General features: G+C 45.5%; 1 protein-coding gene across 3 annotated transcripts in view; it reads right to left on the bottom strand.

Moving 5' to 3' along the window:
• Positions 1-15,498, bottom strand: part of PTPRU (protein tyrosine phosphatase receptor type U) — a 353,020-nt gene that overhangs the window by 171,222 nt on the left and 166,300 nt on the right. For all 3 annotated transcript variants that reach the window (XM_035119522.3, XM_035119521.3, XM_060275728.2), the window contains exons 3-7: positions 12,681-12,952; positions 11,180-11,261; positions 9,882-9,997; positions 7,742-7,916; positions 6,212-6,505 (exon numbers count right to left, since the gene is read on the bottom strand). In XM_035119522.3, coding sequence (XP_034975413.3) covers positions 6,212-6,505; positions 7,742-7,916; positions 9,882-9,997; positions 11,180-11,261; positions 12,681-12,952 — 939 coding nt within the window. The remainder of the gene's footprint in view (positions 1-6,211; positions 6,506-7,741; positions 7,917-9,881; positions 9,998-11,179; positions 11,262-12,680; positions 12,953-15,498) is intronic.

Raw genomic sequence — 15,498 nt, 5'->3', positions numbered from 1 at the left:
GGTCATGCCTCCACTATGGCAATCCAGTTAGCGGTGCCTTGAGTAATAGGGGGGAGAAAGGGGGGGAGAGAGGGGGGAGAGAGGGGGGATTTCCATCAACAGAGCCAGCAGCCTGCTTGAAAGGCTTAGGGAACAATACAGCAGAGCAAATGCTTCAGGAGGTCGTTGCCGAAAAAGAAAAGAGAAAAGTCAATCAGAGTCAGAGCCATGCACTGTTTGCAGCAGTTAATGTTCCAGAGCCCCCTTTGCCCATTCCCCCCCCCCATTGCGTGCAGCAAACAGTTTCCCCAAGTTCCCGCTGACATGGCTTCCCCTACTGAGGGCACTTTTCTCTCAAAAGGAATCATAATGCACAGCCCAGGGAGACAAGAGAGCGTGCCTATCATAATCAACTCAAGAGACACTATTATTAACCACCAGAGCACACACTTCCTGTAGCTGCAAAGACTCAGACATCCGCGAGTTGCAAATTCAGTGTTTCTAGGTTAGAAGGGCTTGAAGGTTTCCTTTCCTTTCTTTTTCTCAGTGGTGGAAATTAGTTCCATTTCCCATCTTTGCCACTGACAAGTTTCTCACCCAAGGCTGAAGACTGGTGTAGCATTTTTAAGAGAGGTAAAGGAGGTCAGACACCTTGCGCTGTTGCTGCTTTCCAAGCACAGACTCTCCTCTTCTTTTTTTCTGTTCCAATGAGAACTCGGGGGAGAGGGAAACAGTTCAGTTCTGCAGGTTTTCAGCCTGGCAGATGTGGGGACCCTTTGTTCTACCACGTTGGCCATGCTTGCAGCAATGGCTGTGTTCAGCATCATGTGAAGGGCCAAAGGTTTCCCACACTGACTGTATGGCAAGCAACAGGCATCACTGGACTGGCATCAGAGGGAGATGATGATGTCAGAGGTGGACCATAGGCGCCTGGGTGAAGTGCCATGAGCTTCGAGGCAAAACCAGTAGTCAGGATTGAGGAATAAGTCAGAACCATGGAGAAAACCAGGAGTCAGAGAAGGAAATCAGAAGTCATAGAATCATAGAATCTTAGAGTTGGAAGAGACCACAAGGGCCATCCAGTCCAACCCCCCTGCCAAGCAGGAAACACCATCAAAGCATACTTGACATATGCCTGTCAAGCCTCTGCTTAAAGAAGGAGACTCCACCACACTCCTTGGTAGCAAATTCCACTGCCGAACAGCTCTTACTGTCAGGACGTTCTTCCTAATGTTTAGGTGGAATCTTCTTTCTTGTAGTTTGAATCCATTGCTCCTCTGGAGCTTCTCTGGAGCAGCAGAAAACAACCTTTCTCCCTCTATCACACACACACACACACACACAAAACACCAGAGTTTAAGAAGACATTGTTGTGCAAGTAGAGAAGTAAGGAAGCCCATCTATACCCCTTCCTGTCCAGAAGGATACAATTGCCAGCCTGGTGGATGGAGTCAGACCAGGGGCTGAGAACACTGAAAAGCTGCAACCTGCAGTTTGGAGGTCACCCAGATGGAGGCGCTTTACAAAAATCCAGCAGTTCCCGAATAATCAAGAGAGCAGGTAATGGAACAAGTAGCAGTGGCACGGAGGAGGAGGAGGAGGAGGAGGAGGAGGAGGAGGAGGAGGAGGAGGAGGAGGAGGAGGAGGAGGAGCAATTGATACCAACCAGCAGCAATTTCAGGAAGGGCCATAACTCAGTAGCAGAGAACCTACTTTGCATGCAAAACAGCCCAGATCCAATCCTGGGTATCTCCTGTTAGGATAATTAGATAGCAGATGATGGACAAAGCCCCTGGGAATTGCTACCAGCAAGAATAGATAATTCTGGGTTAAATGGAGAAGTGTGATCCAGCATAAGGCAGCTTTCTGTGTTCTTATGACCTTCAGTGGTGTCAGAGCTGGGCAGTGGGCAACAGTCTAAGGTGAGCCAGAAACCAGGCGCCTTGGGACAACAAAGTAGTCGGGGGCAAAGAACAAGTCCAAAGCAAAGGACAAGCCAGGAGCCACGATTGAGGAACAAGCTCAAACAAACGGACAAACAAAGGATGCAGGGAAAGTAGTAGTGCAGTGGTAAAAAAGGTAAAGGACCCCTGACAGTTAAGTCCAGTCACGAACGACTCTGGGGTTGTGGCGCTCATCTCACTTTACTGGCCGAGGGAGCTGGCGTTTGTCCGCAGACAGATTTTCAAGGTCATGTGGCCAGCATGACTAAGCCACTTCTGACAAAACCAGAGCAGCACACGGAAATGCCATTTACCTTCCCGCCGGAGTGGTACCTATTTATCTACTTGCACTTTGAGGTTGGCAGGAGCTGGGACCGAACAATGGGAGCTCACCCCGTCATGGGGATTCGAACTATAGCTGTCAAGTTCTCCCTTTTTTTAAGGGAAATTCCCTTATGCTGAATAGGCTTCCTTCCAAGAAAAGGGAAAACTTGACAGCTATGATTCGAACCGCTGACCTTCTGATCGGCAAGCCTGAGGCTCAGTGGTTTAGACCACAGTGCCACCTGCAGTGGTAGGGCATCCTCTTTGCATATAGAAGGTCCCAGGTTCCACCCCCAGCCTCTCCAGGTTGTCTGAAACTCTGGAGAGCTGTAGCCAAGTGCCATAGACCATACTTGAGCTGGATGGATCAATGGTCTGTTTTGGTATAAGGTAGCTTCCGCAGGGCAGCCCCACATGCTCCTACAATCCTGGAGTATTATTAGTAGTTTATAAAAGAGCCTTTTAGACATCCCTACATGCCACCTTATTTCCCCAAAGACAGATAAATAAATAAGGAATAATAAGGGAAGAGGGTAGAGAAAGGAAGGGGAAAATAAAGATGAAGAAAGCACAGGAGAGGGAGAGGGAAGGACAAAGAAAACATACCAGATGGTCTGTAATAATGCTTTATTTTAATGCTGCATATATTTGCACAAAATGTGCCCATATTTCTTTACACCTCTCTTCCATACCTAGATTTTTATATGCTATTCTCTCCTTGTCTTCTAGGTCCACTAAATCTAAGATCCAGGTAATCTAATGTCTGGTTGAGTTTTGTCTTTCCATTGATGTGTTTAAGCAACCAATGCTGCTCTTTTGATTCAAGCCTACCGGTATTAGAAGATTCTTCACGTTCTTGTACTCTCAGCATATAGAACAAAGTACTATCCTATTGGGACGCGGGTGGCACTGTGAGTTAAACCACTGAGCCTAGGGCTTGCTGATCAGAAAGTCGGCGGTTCGAATCCCCGCGATGGGGTGAGCTCCCATTGCTCAGTCCCAGCTCCTGCCAACCTAGCAGTTCGAAAGCATGTCAAAGTGCAAGTAGATAAATAGGTACCGCTACAGCAGGAAGGTAAACGGTGTTTCCGTGTGCTGCTCTGGTTCGCCAGAAGCAGCTTTGTCATGCTGGCCACATGACCTGGAAGTTGTACGCCGGCTCCCTCGGTCAATAACGTGACATGAGCGCCGCAACCCCAGAGTCGGTCACGACTAGACCTAATGGTCAGGGGTCCCTTTACCTTTACCTTTACCTTTACTATCCTATTATGCTGTGGCCCTGGGACTCACAGGGCGGTGGTAGTAATAAACAGGCCAAGTCAGTGAAGATAAGCAGGTCAGAGCAAAAGGCAGGGAAAAATTAGGCCAGGCAAAGATCAACAAGTCCAGGCGGGTATCTCTAAACAGATCAGGACCCTGGATAGCTCTCGGCATGCCTTACTGGCTGAGTTTTAGGAGATGTTGTCTCGGCCAAAAGCTGGAAGCATCTGAAGCCTAATGCAGCCTGGCAAAGCCTAAACTGCACTCGGCTCCATCTACTCGAGGAGGTGGAAGTGCCAGTATAAAAGACAGTTCAGTTCTGTACAGTTCTGTAGGCACTGACTTCTATGCTGTGAAAGAGATGGGAATATTATCAGAGGTTCATCCTCTTACTCAGAAAAAATTGGGAGAGCTATGTCCTTAGAGCAAGAGAGGGATGATGAGGGTCTCCCCATTAAATGGAGCAACCCTTTAGCAGGTACTATTTCTTGGGAGGAAATTGTATTATTTCTGAAGCTCCCTCCCTTGCCCTTTCTGCCTGGAGCACTGGGGCAGCCTTACCCATCTTCCCAAAACCCAATCATATTTAAATATGAATACTCTTGGCCATAAATTATAGACCATGGGCACCAGTGGCTGCTAAACCACTTCATCCCCAGCATTTTATTAATCCAACCTGCTGCCAACAAGCTGTGACTGTTCCTTTACTCGGTTTCTGAAGCAATGATCATTTTTCAGTTTAACGTGGCCCCTGTTGGTGAACACAACTGTAAATTTGGATCACAAGAGCCGGCTTCTGTCGGAAAGATTCTCTCTCTTTCCCTTTGCTGCCTCAGGTTAGTCATTAACACTTGTCTAATTGCAGGCATCAGTGACAGTAAACACATCCACCTTGGAGACAGCCAAGGACTTAAGGAACTTCATAATACCATCCCAGGTAGACAGACGGACAGGTACTTAAATAGCTTCCTTGAGCCTCAAACAAAGAACATCCCTACTGTCAGCTTCCAGACTAAGCCACTTTTGTGAACCACAACTCTTGTAAAATGCAAAGTGACTCAGCTATTGATTCTCAAAGTGCCAAGGAGGAAGAACTCACAAGCTGCTGTCTGAGCCTTCTCTTGACTAGGCCAGCAGACTGAATAGCAGCTAGCCACAGCCATGCCTATTCAGTGCAACATAGGGGACTGCAGCAATTTAAAAAACCCTGGTAGCACATTTGGAAAGCTAAGCAGAGTCCGGTATGGTTTCAAATTGGATGGGGAACCATGTATTGAGATTCCTGCATTGCGGGGGGTTGGACTAGATGCCCATCAGGATCCCTTCCAACTCTACAATTCTATGATTTTATCTGTGAATGAGCCATAAGATATGATGGACTGTACACACTCCCTTTCTCATCCTGACCCCTTTACTCTTCCAGTCTTCTCTCTGCCTGTCCCACCTCTCTTGATGCCATAGACCTTGGCAAGAAGCATTTCTTTGGCCATTACTTGGAGCAATCCAAATTCAGGTAGCTATGCTAAGTTTAAAGATCTTAGATCTTAGAATTCCAATTTAGGTACAAAGGCAGCTGCTTCGTAACAGGTGAATCTATTTGCTCATCTAGTATATTACTGTCTACTCTGACTGGCAGCAGCTTGCCAAGAGCAGAGCAGAGCAAGTATCTTTACCTATTACCTGAACCTTTTAACTGGAGATGTGGGGGATCAAACTCAGGTGCATTACCATTGAATTAGTGTCCCCACTCCCTCAGTTTGAAAATCCATTGACCACCTTCATTAAATTAAACTGTGCAGGTATTGGTGACATGCCTTGGGCTTTCCAGTTATCACTTGTTAAGTGCACATCACCAAAGCCATTTTGGAAATTTCCCATGGACACGGGCTTTGGGATGGATAATGCTTGATGCTTATGCTTAGCATTGCTAGATCAATGTACAAACTGCTACTGCCTCGAGCCTTTTGCTTTTGCTATGGTCTCAGCCACAAACACCTAAAACAAAGCTGCAGTCCTGCTCCTCCTTTTCTTCAGGCTGCATCTGGCTGGCAGCTTTGCAAGTTGCTGATTTTAGCACCTAAATGCTGCTAAGAGCGCAGGAAGCAGAGCCGCACAGAAAAAAGAAATCAACTAGTAGGCATGAGGTTTGGAATTACAATGTTTTGTGCAGGTGAAGGACTGTAGCTCAGCAGTAGAGCATCTACCTTGTGTTCAGGAGGTCTCAGCTTCAACCAACAGCATCTTCAGGTAGGATGGAGAATATCCTCTATCTGAAACCCTGGGGAGATGCTGCCAGTCAGATCGGCACTGCTCAGGTAGATAGATGAACCAGTTGTCTGACTCAGTATAAGGCAGTTTCTAATGTGTCTGTGTTTTGAGGGAAGGGCCATAGTTCAGTGACAGGGCATCTGATTTGCATGAGGAAGGTCCAGGTTTCAACCCACAGCATTTCCAGGTAAATCTGGCGAAGGCTCCTGGTTAGATTACACTGCCAGTCGGGGTAGATTATAGCAAGTGACACAGAACAATAGCCTAACTCTGTATGTAGTAGCTTTCTATGTTCTGATCCCATGGGCAAGAATGAATACTACCCCACAGGCAACTCATCACTGCTCTGTTGTAGAAGATGCATTTGGGGTGGTATGGCAACTGGTTTTCATGGTACAAGGAAGCTCACTGAAAACTATAACAATGAAAGCACCTACCTGCACATTTTGTCCTGCTGATGAGGGGAGGCCCAGGTTTTCCAGTCCCTCCATCCCCTGGCCGGGTAAGCAGGACACTGATCTCATATTCCGTGTCTGGATCCAAGTGCCACAACTTGTAGGTCTGCATGTTCACAGCATGAACCTCCGACCACGGCCCAGAGGTCATTCGGTACTCAATTTCCTTCCTTACAATGGGGCCATCTCCGATAATGGAATTGGTGTTGAGCTGGATGATCAGGTACGTCGAGCCTGCTCTCAGCAGCTGTGGGGGTGCAATGGGCGTAGGGGGCTCTGTCCAAAAGGAGAGACAAGTTGTTACTAGAAGAGACCATCACACCAGCTTCAGATCAATAAGAAAGTGGCTTACTAGGACCGCCTAGCCCCATATGAACTGACCCGGACACTACAATCATCATCTGAGATACTTCTTTGTGTGCCTCCTCCATGAAGGGCTTGGAGGGTGGCAAAAGGAGAACAGGGCCTTTTCTGTGGTGGGTCCTCACTTGTGGAATGCTGTCCCCAGGGAGGCTCGCCTGGTGCCTTTGTTACATATATTTAGGCACCAGACAAAAACATTCCTCTTCTCCCAGGCCTTTGGATAATTAAAAAATCTATGGCCTTTTGAACCGGGGAGATGGGGTATTATTTCTGTTTGCTGCTATGGCACATGTGTTTGTGTTTTGATATTCTAAACTGCCTCGTGATCCTCAGGTAAAGGGCAGTATAAAAATTTAATTAATTAATAACAATAAAGACAAGGGACCACAACTTTGCATGTGGTAAGAAACAGCAGGAGTCTCCCCTGGTGATTGGAAAGAGGTTCCCAGTGTTCCTTATCTTCTTAAAAGCAGCAGTGGAGGTGAAACCTCAAGGTTTGTGTGGTTCAACACTTGAGCCATTATTCCCTGGCCTTCTATGATTCTATATCAATAATGTACCAGTGGTTGGACAAGATGGCTTTTGAGGTCTCTTCCAAATAGAAGATTCTACGCTCCCCATAATGGCTCAGTCTAAGCAGAATTAAGGTGGCTTGGAGCTCATTGCATAGCTCTTCTGTTGCCCTCTGCGCCCCACCCCCCACCCTCCCCAAAAAAGTTCAGCAATGTCAATGCAAGTGGGTACATTTAAGGTGCCGCAGTGTTCCATCTAAAATTGACACGCAGCTGCACCTGTCAAAATAAATGAACAAAGGACATGCGGCAAAGGCAGATTATTTGCTTTGCCTCCCCCTCCTCTAATAGTTTGTGTTCACTGGCTTGCAAAATCCACCCATCGCAGAGAGTTTGGGAGGGCTTCTTTGCTACGTGTGCACAGCAGCCAAGACTCTGCAGTGTCACGCCTGTCTGTTCCCAGCTTCAAAGCCCTTTTCTCAGAGCTTTGGTTCAGTGACACAAGACATGAGTTGCAGGGCTGAATTGGAGTTAAATCCTCCCCTAGTTCTTTGCTTTCCCCTAGTTCTTTGCTTCTGTCTTCTACCGGTATAGCCCTAAGCCAAAGTCAACCCTCCTGGCACTCATTGCTGCATACCTTTCACAATCAGTTCTGCAAAGTTGGAGACGCCAGAGCCCCTGCCAGACTGGGTAACGCAACGGTAAAAGTCCTGGTCTCCATTGGAAACTTTATCCAGTTGAAAGGAAGCCAAGAATCTCCGGTGGCTGATGTGTTTCACGGAAGCTGCCGGGACAATTGCTCCATTCTGCCTCTGCCATCCAAAAAACAAGAATAAATGGCTTCATCAGGAAGAAGTCATTGGATTCTCCTATGTTTCTTGCGGAGCTAAGATCTCATTGGCTCTCACACACAGTTCCTTTTACTCCATGTGCCTCCCATGACTTCCTATTATGTGCCCAATGCTGCGATTTCTCTACTCGCCTACAACATAGCACATGAGGAGTACACCTTAATCTAGGATGCAACAACATTTTCATGAGTGATCACTTTCAACATGAAAAGGGGAGTTTTGGAGGGTGGTATAAAAGTCTTCTCCAAACTTCCCCTCAAGCTTTTTCATTCCCCCCCCTTTGTGCAATTTCTCTCATTTCCCCGCCCTTTAAAAGAGAGTTATTCTTGGTGGATGCATGATAACCAGCTGGGGAATCATGCAGGGAATATACTGATCTCAACATTGCCAATCAAATCTGTCACCAGAATGGGGGCAATGCTTTCTCCTCTCACTCCGAATAGGCTCTTCATTCTCAAACTCCACCTAACTATCACCCAAACAGAGGATATATTTGCGTGTCAAGACCTCGAAGCCACCCCATTTGGTGAATAAGCCACAAGGACACAGTATATTAGGTTAATGGTTATTGGGCAAATTTAGGTCACAACTTCATTGGTTACAGAATGTGAGTGGTATTGGCTTAGGCACTGGAACTGACCTGACTATATCTGACTCCTGCCCACCATGCAGGGAGCCCTGTAAGGCTCAACCACCAATAGGGGGAGCCCCGTCAATGCAAAGCAACAAGCTTCCGCAGGGTTTCCAATGGGGTCATGGGGTTGTGGCATGGCCCTAGTACCTCCCTGGGCTTTGGACAAGATCCTCACCCTGGATTCCTTTAACGGAATACCCATAAGATTGGAGGGACAGATGATGGCCACACCTCCCCCCCCCAAAAAACCCCCAAGTTCTACCAATGCCTAACTGCCACTCAAGCCAAAGGCTCGCCGCCAATACCCCCACACCTGCAACCAATCCTTTACGCCCTCTGTAATATCGGCCAACCAAACATCATTTCCCCAGTTGGAAAGATGTATGCCATCAACTCCTCCCCAGCCTCCCCATCCTTTCACTTCAGTCTTATTGCAATCCTAGTCTTTCATGGGCCCTCACTTTATAATAATATAATAATAATAACTTATTATTTGTACCCTGCCCATCTGGCTGAGTCTCCCCAGCCACTCTGGGCTGCTCCCAATCGAATATTAAAACAATACAGCATTAAATATTAAAAACTTCCCTAAACAGGGCTGCCTTCAGATGTCTTTTAAAAATAGGATAGCTACTTATTTCCTTGACATCTGTTGGAAGGGCGTTCCACAGGGCGGGTGCCACTACCGAGAAGGCCCTCTGCCTGGTTCCCTGTAACCTTACTTCTCGCAATGAGGGAACCGCCAGAAGGCCCTCGGTGCTGGATCTCAGTGTCTGGGCTGAATGATGGGGGTGGAGACGCTCCTTCAGGTATACAGGACCGAGGCCGTTTAGGGCTTGAAATGTCAACACCAACACTTTGAATTGAATTCATGACATAGTGTTCATTCCACTAGAATGCTTATTTCTTTGTGGAATGGTACAAGCTAAACATGGAGGCAAAGGGTGTCTGGGTGAGGTAAAAAGAAGCATCTCTCTTCTACTCAAGCAAATAACATTTCCTAAATGCCTAAAACAGGTTGCTTGGGCTTCGGGAAATTGTTTACCTAACAGCAATCCTTCTGTCCAAGCTGAAAGATGGTCAGCTCACAGATAATAGGAAGAAGTTTGCCATTCAAGTACAACTGGATGGCAAGGCAAATTCTTATCTAACGCCAATTCTCTCTCAGGATTAATGGGCACACGCTGTACTTCTGTAGTTATATCAACCAAATGGCACCAGGAACTAACAGGACAGAGAAATCACAGATTGTTCTTTGGGCAGTAATCTTGGTAGCCTCCAACCCCACTTACCTGCATAAGGAACCTCTCTGCTTCAGATGCCTTGCCGGAAGCAACACACTGGAAGGTGGCGTTCTGACCGGCATTCACCTCCACATCACCCAGGCGGGAAAAATGAGGTGCTTTAGCTGCCAAAATATGCAGAGAGAAATAAACCCATTGAAATCCCTGGAACTGAATGTCCTTCTCCCTTCCTCCCCTCCCCTCCTCTCATACGCACATTATATAGCTGAGTGCTATGCAGAAGGTCCCAAGTTGCACCCACAGAATTACAAAGCACTGGGGGGAGACTCCTGCCTGAAATCCTGGGGGTCGCTGCCAGTCAGTGTGGACAGTACTGAGCTAAATGGACCAATAATGTGACTCAGTATAAGCCGCCTTCCTATGTTCTTTAGATCCAGCTGCAGCCCAGTCAGCTACAATGCATGGAATTTGGAGAGGATCCTATCTTGTCTTTTGCCCTTCAGCTCAGGCGGCAAAATGTCGTGAGCTGGGCCTTCTCAGTCTTCCTTTGTAATATGGGCATAGCTATCCTGGCCAAATTTACAGGGCTGTGGTTAGGAATGTGGAGAGCACTGGTAGAGCTGAGATAAAATTGCCTCACCAAATGATATATCATGATGTCAGAAATAAGGATGGGGCTTTATTAGAGGCATTGGCTGGTTTCACAGTTTTCCCCACATTGTGATTTTTGCATGACACACACACACACACAATATATTGCCAGGTCAGAAATTTTGAAACTGGTATCACTATATGGACTTCAAACCAGTTTTGGACAATATATTGATATATCGCCCAGCCCTAGCTCCAATTTTGAGCCAAAGTTCACATGTTTATCCCTAAGACAGAAAACATAAAGCACGTACAAAGAAGCATGACGTAATTATTCAGAGTTGTACCCAGCATTAGTTCTACTCAGCGTAGACCACTGAAATGGATGGACATGACTAACTTAATGTCAGTGGGTCTATTCTGAGAAGCACTTAGCCGGAGAAAACTGTGAGTGTTATAATTTTGATCCAACTGTTTAGCCCCGAGATATATAATATAAAGCGCTTCAGGCACTTATGAAAGGCATTACAGAAGAAACAGCAAGCATTACAATCACATGGAATTCCATTTGGTTTTGAAATAGAAATTCAGGCAAGAGGAGAGAAAAGGGAGGAACAACACATGAGATTACAAAAGGACTCCATGTGAGAGAGAAGGGAAATAAAGGAGTAGCTTGAAAACTTAACCAGAGAGTTTGGATGTATAAATTAAGTAGATGAATCTTGTCTCCAGGCCTAGGCTATAGCAATACTTACAGCACGGATAGTTCAAGAGCAGGATGTCATCCAATCCTAGGTATCCTCTGTGTTCACTGGAGACCACTGCCTCAAACAGGACCTGAGAAGGAATCAGGTACATAGAGATAAACCCTGTCAGGAATATTGGAAGCTGCTTTATTCTGAGCCAGACCATTAGTCCATCGCTACTGTCTACATTGACTGGCAATGGTTCTCCAGTGTTTAAGAGAAGGTTCTCTTCCAGCACTACCTGAAGATGCCAGGAATTGAACCTGCAAAGTAGATGCTCTACCTCTGAGCCACAGTCCCTCTCAGAGAATTCTAATAGAGTAGGACTTGGAAACCTAGGGTCCTCTGGAGGGTGTAGGACTCCAATTTCCATCAGCTCCAGCTCAGCATGACCAATGGTCAGGAATGATAGGAGATGGAATCCGTAAACAACTGCTGGACCATACATTCTGCACTCTTCATGGAAATGCTATAGCCCTGGGACAGCAAAATCCAATACATGTCCACTTCTACTGAATTCAACATGGCTTACTTCCATGCAGATGGAAGCAAGATTGATGGTAATTTTTTTAAAAAGGCTAATCAGAACATTTCAAAACTCCACAAGCATCATCTCTGGGTTTGTATCAAGCAATCTATTTTACTACTACAACTACTACTAAAATAATAATAATAATAATAATAATAATAATAATAATAATAATAATAATAATAATACAATTTTATCCCATGCTTCCTCCAAGGAACTTGAGCCATCACCCATTAGTCAATTGATTGATTGATTTGCCTATCTATAGCCTACTTAGTCCATACCTAAAGTCCACAGGTTAAAATCAATTAAAGGTCACCATAGAATTAATACACACCAGTAAAAAGAAAAAAGAAAAAAAACAGGAATAACAATTGGAATAGAACAACTGGAATAGAAAATGCCTTATCATAGCAGCAAAAAAAAAAAAAACCTGCAGCAGATTAACATATCCAGCAGCAAAATATCAGGTTAAAAATCTAAAAGCAAAGCAAAAGCCAACCAAAGGCTTTCTGAAAGGAGGTCTGTGGCCAATTGCCTGAAGGAGGGACAGGAAACTTGTGACCCTCCAGATATTGCTGAACTCTAATCTCATCATCTCTGACCAATGACTATGCTGACTTGGAATGATGGGAGGTGGCATTCTGAAACATCTGAAGGACCACTGTCTCCCCATTCCTGGTCTAAAGGAATAAAATGTTGGGGGCCTATGAGGATCCTTTTGAGGAGGGATATTCTACACAGTCCTGTTCTCTCCACAAAGAATAGCAGAAAGCTGTTTTACATATGTTAAACCACTGTTAATCACTTCAGGGTGTCTCACTGGAAGAGATTCATACATTAAATAAATAAATGGTGGTGGTGGTGAATTAAAATATTAATTACAGAGTGCATGATTTGTTTTGTTCTTAGCCTCCTTGTGCCTGCATAGCAGAGAAATCCGAACCCAAGCTTTCTCCTGAAAAGTATTTCTCCACTCACCTGGTACTCATTGGGCCAAAACATACTGACGGATAGTTCCACTTGGTGCCACTGCCGCCCATGGGAGCCAGAGACATTCCACACCACACTGCCCAGTGGACCCCCGTTCACCTTCACGTAGACGTTCAGGGTCCCTGGGCTGTGGCCGTCCCGGCTGTACATGAAGTAGCTGAACTGGAGGCAGTGGGTGTCGTTCTCACTGAGCGTCTGGAAGAGGATGTGAGCTTTCTGACCCTGAGCATGTTGAGAGGAGTTGACCATCAGGTAGGACCCTGCAACAAAAAGAGAGGAGAATATTGAGCGTTCCTTCAGCAGCGCATGCATCGGAGACTAGGTTTGTGGTAACAAGTGGTTCATGCGGGTTCCCCATCACTTTGCCTGCTCGTCCCACTTCAAACACCACCAGGTATGTTGCCCATCTGATAAACACATTTACCTTGTCTCATGAGTCAAGGCTAGTTTTTTTAAAAAAAATTATTGAAGAAAAGTAATTTTTAAACAATACAAATTACATATCCAATTACATTTTTTTTCCTCCCATCCCTCCCTCTCCCATCCTCTAAGAAGGACTTCCCTTAGCTCCCCTCTCTGATTTGTTTGTACATATTGTTTACTGCATGTTATAAAATTGTGCATATCTATCATATGTTCTTAACGGGACCCAGGTGGCGCTGTGGTTAAACCACTGAGCCTAGGGCTTGCTGAAGGTCGGCGGTTCGAATCCCTGTGACGGGGTGAGCTCCCGTTGCTTGGTCCCAGCTCCTGCCAACCTAGCAGTTTGAAAGCACGTCAAAATGCAAGTAGATAAATAGGAACCGCTACAGTGGGAAGGTAAACAGCGTTTCCATGTGCTGCTCTGGTTCGCCAGAAACGGCTTTGTCATGCTGGCCACATGACCTGGAAGCTATACGCTGGCTCCCTCGGCCAATAATGCGAGATGAGCGCGCAACCCCAGAGTCGGTCACGACTGGACCTAATGGTCAGGGGTCCCTTTACCTTTACCTATCATATGTTCTACTAATAAATTGTGGGTGTTTATTCAAAACCTGCCAAGGAGTCCAAATCCTTTTGTTGTCTTTTTAAACAATTTGTGAATAGTTCCCATTCTTCTTTGAAGTCACGGTTGTCCTTCTCACGTAGTTTATATGTCAACTTTGCCAACTCAGCATAGCTCATCAGTTTTACTTGCCACTGTTCTTTCGTTGGGATTTCCTCAGTCTTCAAACAGTATTGGTTTCCCCCACAGAATCCTGGGAACTGTAGTTTAATAAGAGTGCTGAGAGTCTCCAAAAAAAACTCTCAGCACTCTTATTAAACTACAGTTCCCAGGATTCTGTGGGGGAAACCAATACTGTTTGAAGACTGTTTGAAGTAGTATAATAGTGCTTTAAATGTACAGTGTGAACGTGACTTCAGTCAGTCTATTGAGTCCTTAAAAATCTGCAACTGCACAGCAGTTGAAGCCTGGCTGACAGGAAGGGGTGGCTTACAGGAAGATGAAGGCAATGGAAGGAGGTAATTTTGGAATCCAGAACAGATGGCACTCCCCCCCCTTGTGCCAAAGCCATTATTAACAACACCATTACCCTAAGTCTGTATTATCAATCACAATGGGGCCAGAAATTGTCATGCAAAATCACCATACAAGGGGGGAAAACCTAGTATAAAAACAACCAATAAAACAGATGTAATGCAAAGCAAGTTGGTGATAGATGCTATCATATGAACAAATTGAGTCTCCTTTTTATGTTCTGAAAATGATTTTGAGTATAATCACTTATAAATGCATCCTATTAATATCAGTCTCTCCCTTACAGCCCAAAATTGGAAGATTAGGTGTTTATGAAATTATAGCAATGTCTTTGATGGCAGCTAGAATTTAATTTGTATCTGTTGCACAAAGGGCTCAAACATCCAGGCCATCTGTATTTTTGGAGGCCTTCATGTAGATCTCTCTCTCTCTCTCTCTCTCTCTCTCTCTCTCTCTCTCTCTCTCTCACACACACACACACACACACACACACACACACACACAGAGAGAGAGAGAGAGAGAGAGAGAGAGAGAGAGAGAGAGAGAGAGTCCCACCTTATCAATATTATTGCCACTTGAATCGTAGCCAAATAAACCGTGATAACTATTTACAACTTGCCTGGAAACTCTCTAGCTGCTTCCCTTCAGCTTTTATTGCCTTGACACTCCTATCTCCACCTGGATTTAAGCCATTTAATTTCGAGTTCCGCCTCTTCGAATCATTTAACACATAGCTGCTTCTGACTTTAAGCAGTGCTCAGCAGGCTGTTAGGCAGTTCAGAGGCCATTAGCATAACAAATGCCATCTCATCTCTGAAGCTCAGCTTGGGGGAGAGCCTGGGACAGGGATTTGGCTTCTCCCATCACACCATTTAAGTATCTGCAGAGTGTTTCCCCCACCCCACTCTTCCTTGCACTTTGGGACCTCCACGGCATACCCTCCAACATTTTTGTCCCCAAAACTGGGACATCAGAAGGGTTGTGCCAAAGCGCCTTCCAGTCTGTCAACCTGGCTTGAGTCAAAAGGGGTCGGAAGGTGCTCTGGCGCAACCCTGCTGACAGTTGTTAAGATGGAAGGAAGAAACAACCCCGACCAGAGAAGAATGGCAAATCAAGTTGATGGACTATGCTGAAATGGCAAAACTACCTGTGAAGCTCAGGAATCGATAAGACAAGAAATTTTTTGAAAAAAAGAATGGGAAATGTTTATAATGCATATACAAAATCATTGTAAGCAGGTCAAAACATTAACAGGATTTTAAACACAATTGTAATGTAACAGAATGT

The sequence above is a fragment of the Zootoca vivipara genome, chromosome 6 (assembly GCF_965207765.1).
Source record: "Zootoca vivipara chromosome 6, rZooViv2.hap1.1, whole genome shotgun sequence".
NCBI classification, from domain to species: Eukaryota; Metazoa; Chordata; class Lepidosauria; order Squamata; family Lacertidae; genus Zootoca; species Zootoca vivipara.
The sequence above is the reverse complement of the archived record's forward strand: the minus strand, read 5'-3'. Positions and strand labels throughout refer to the sequence as shown.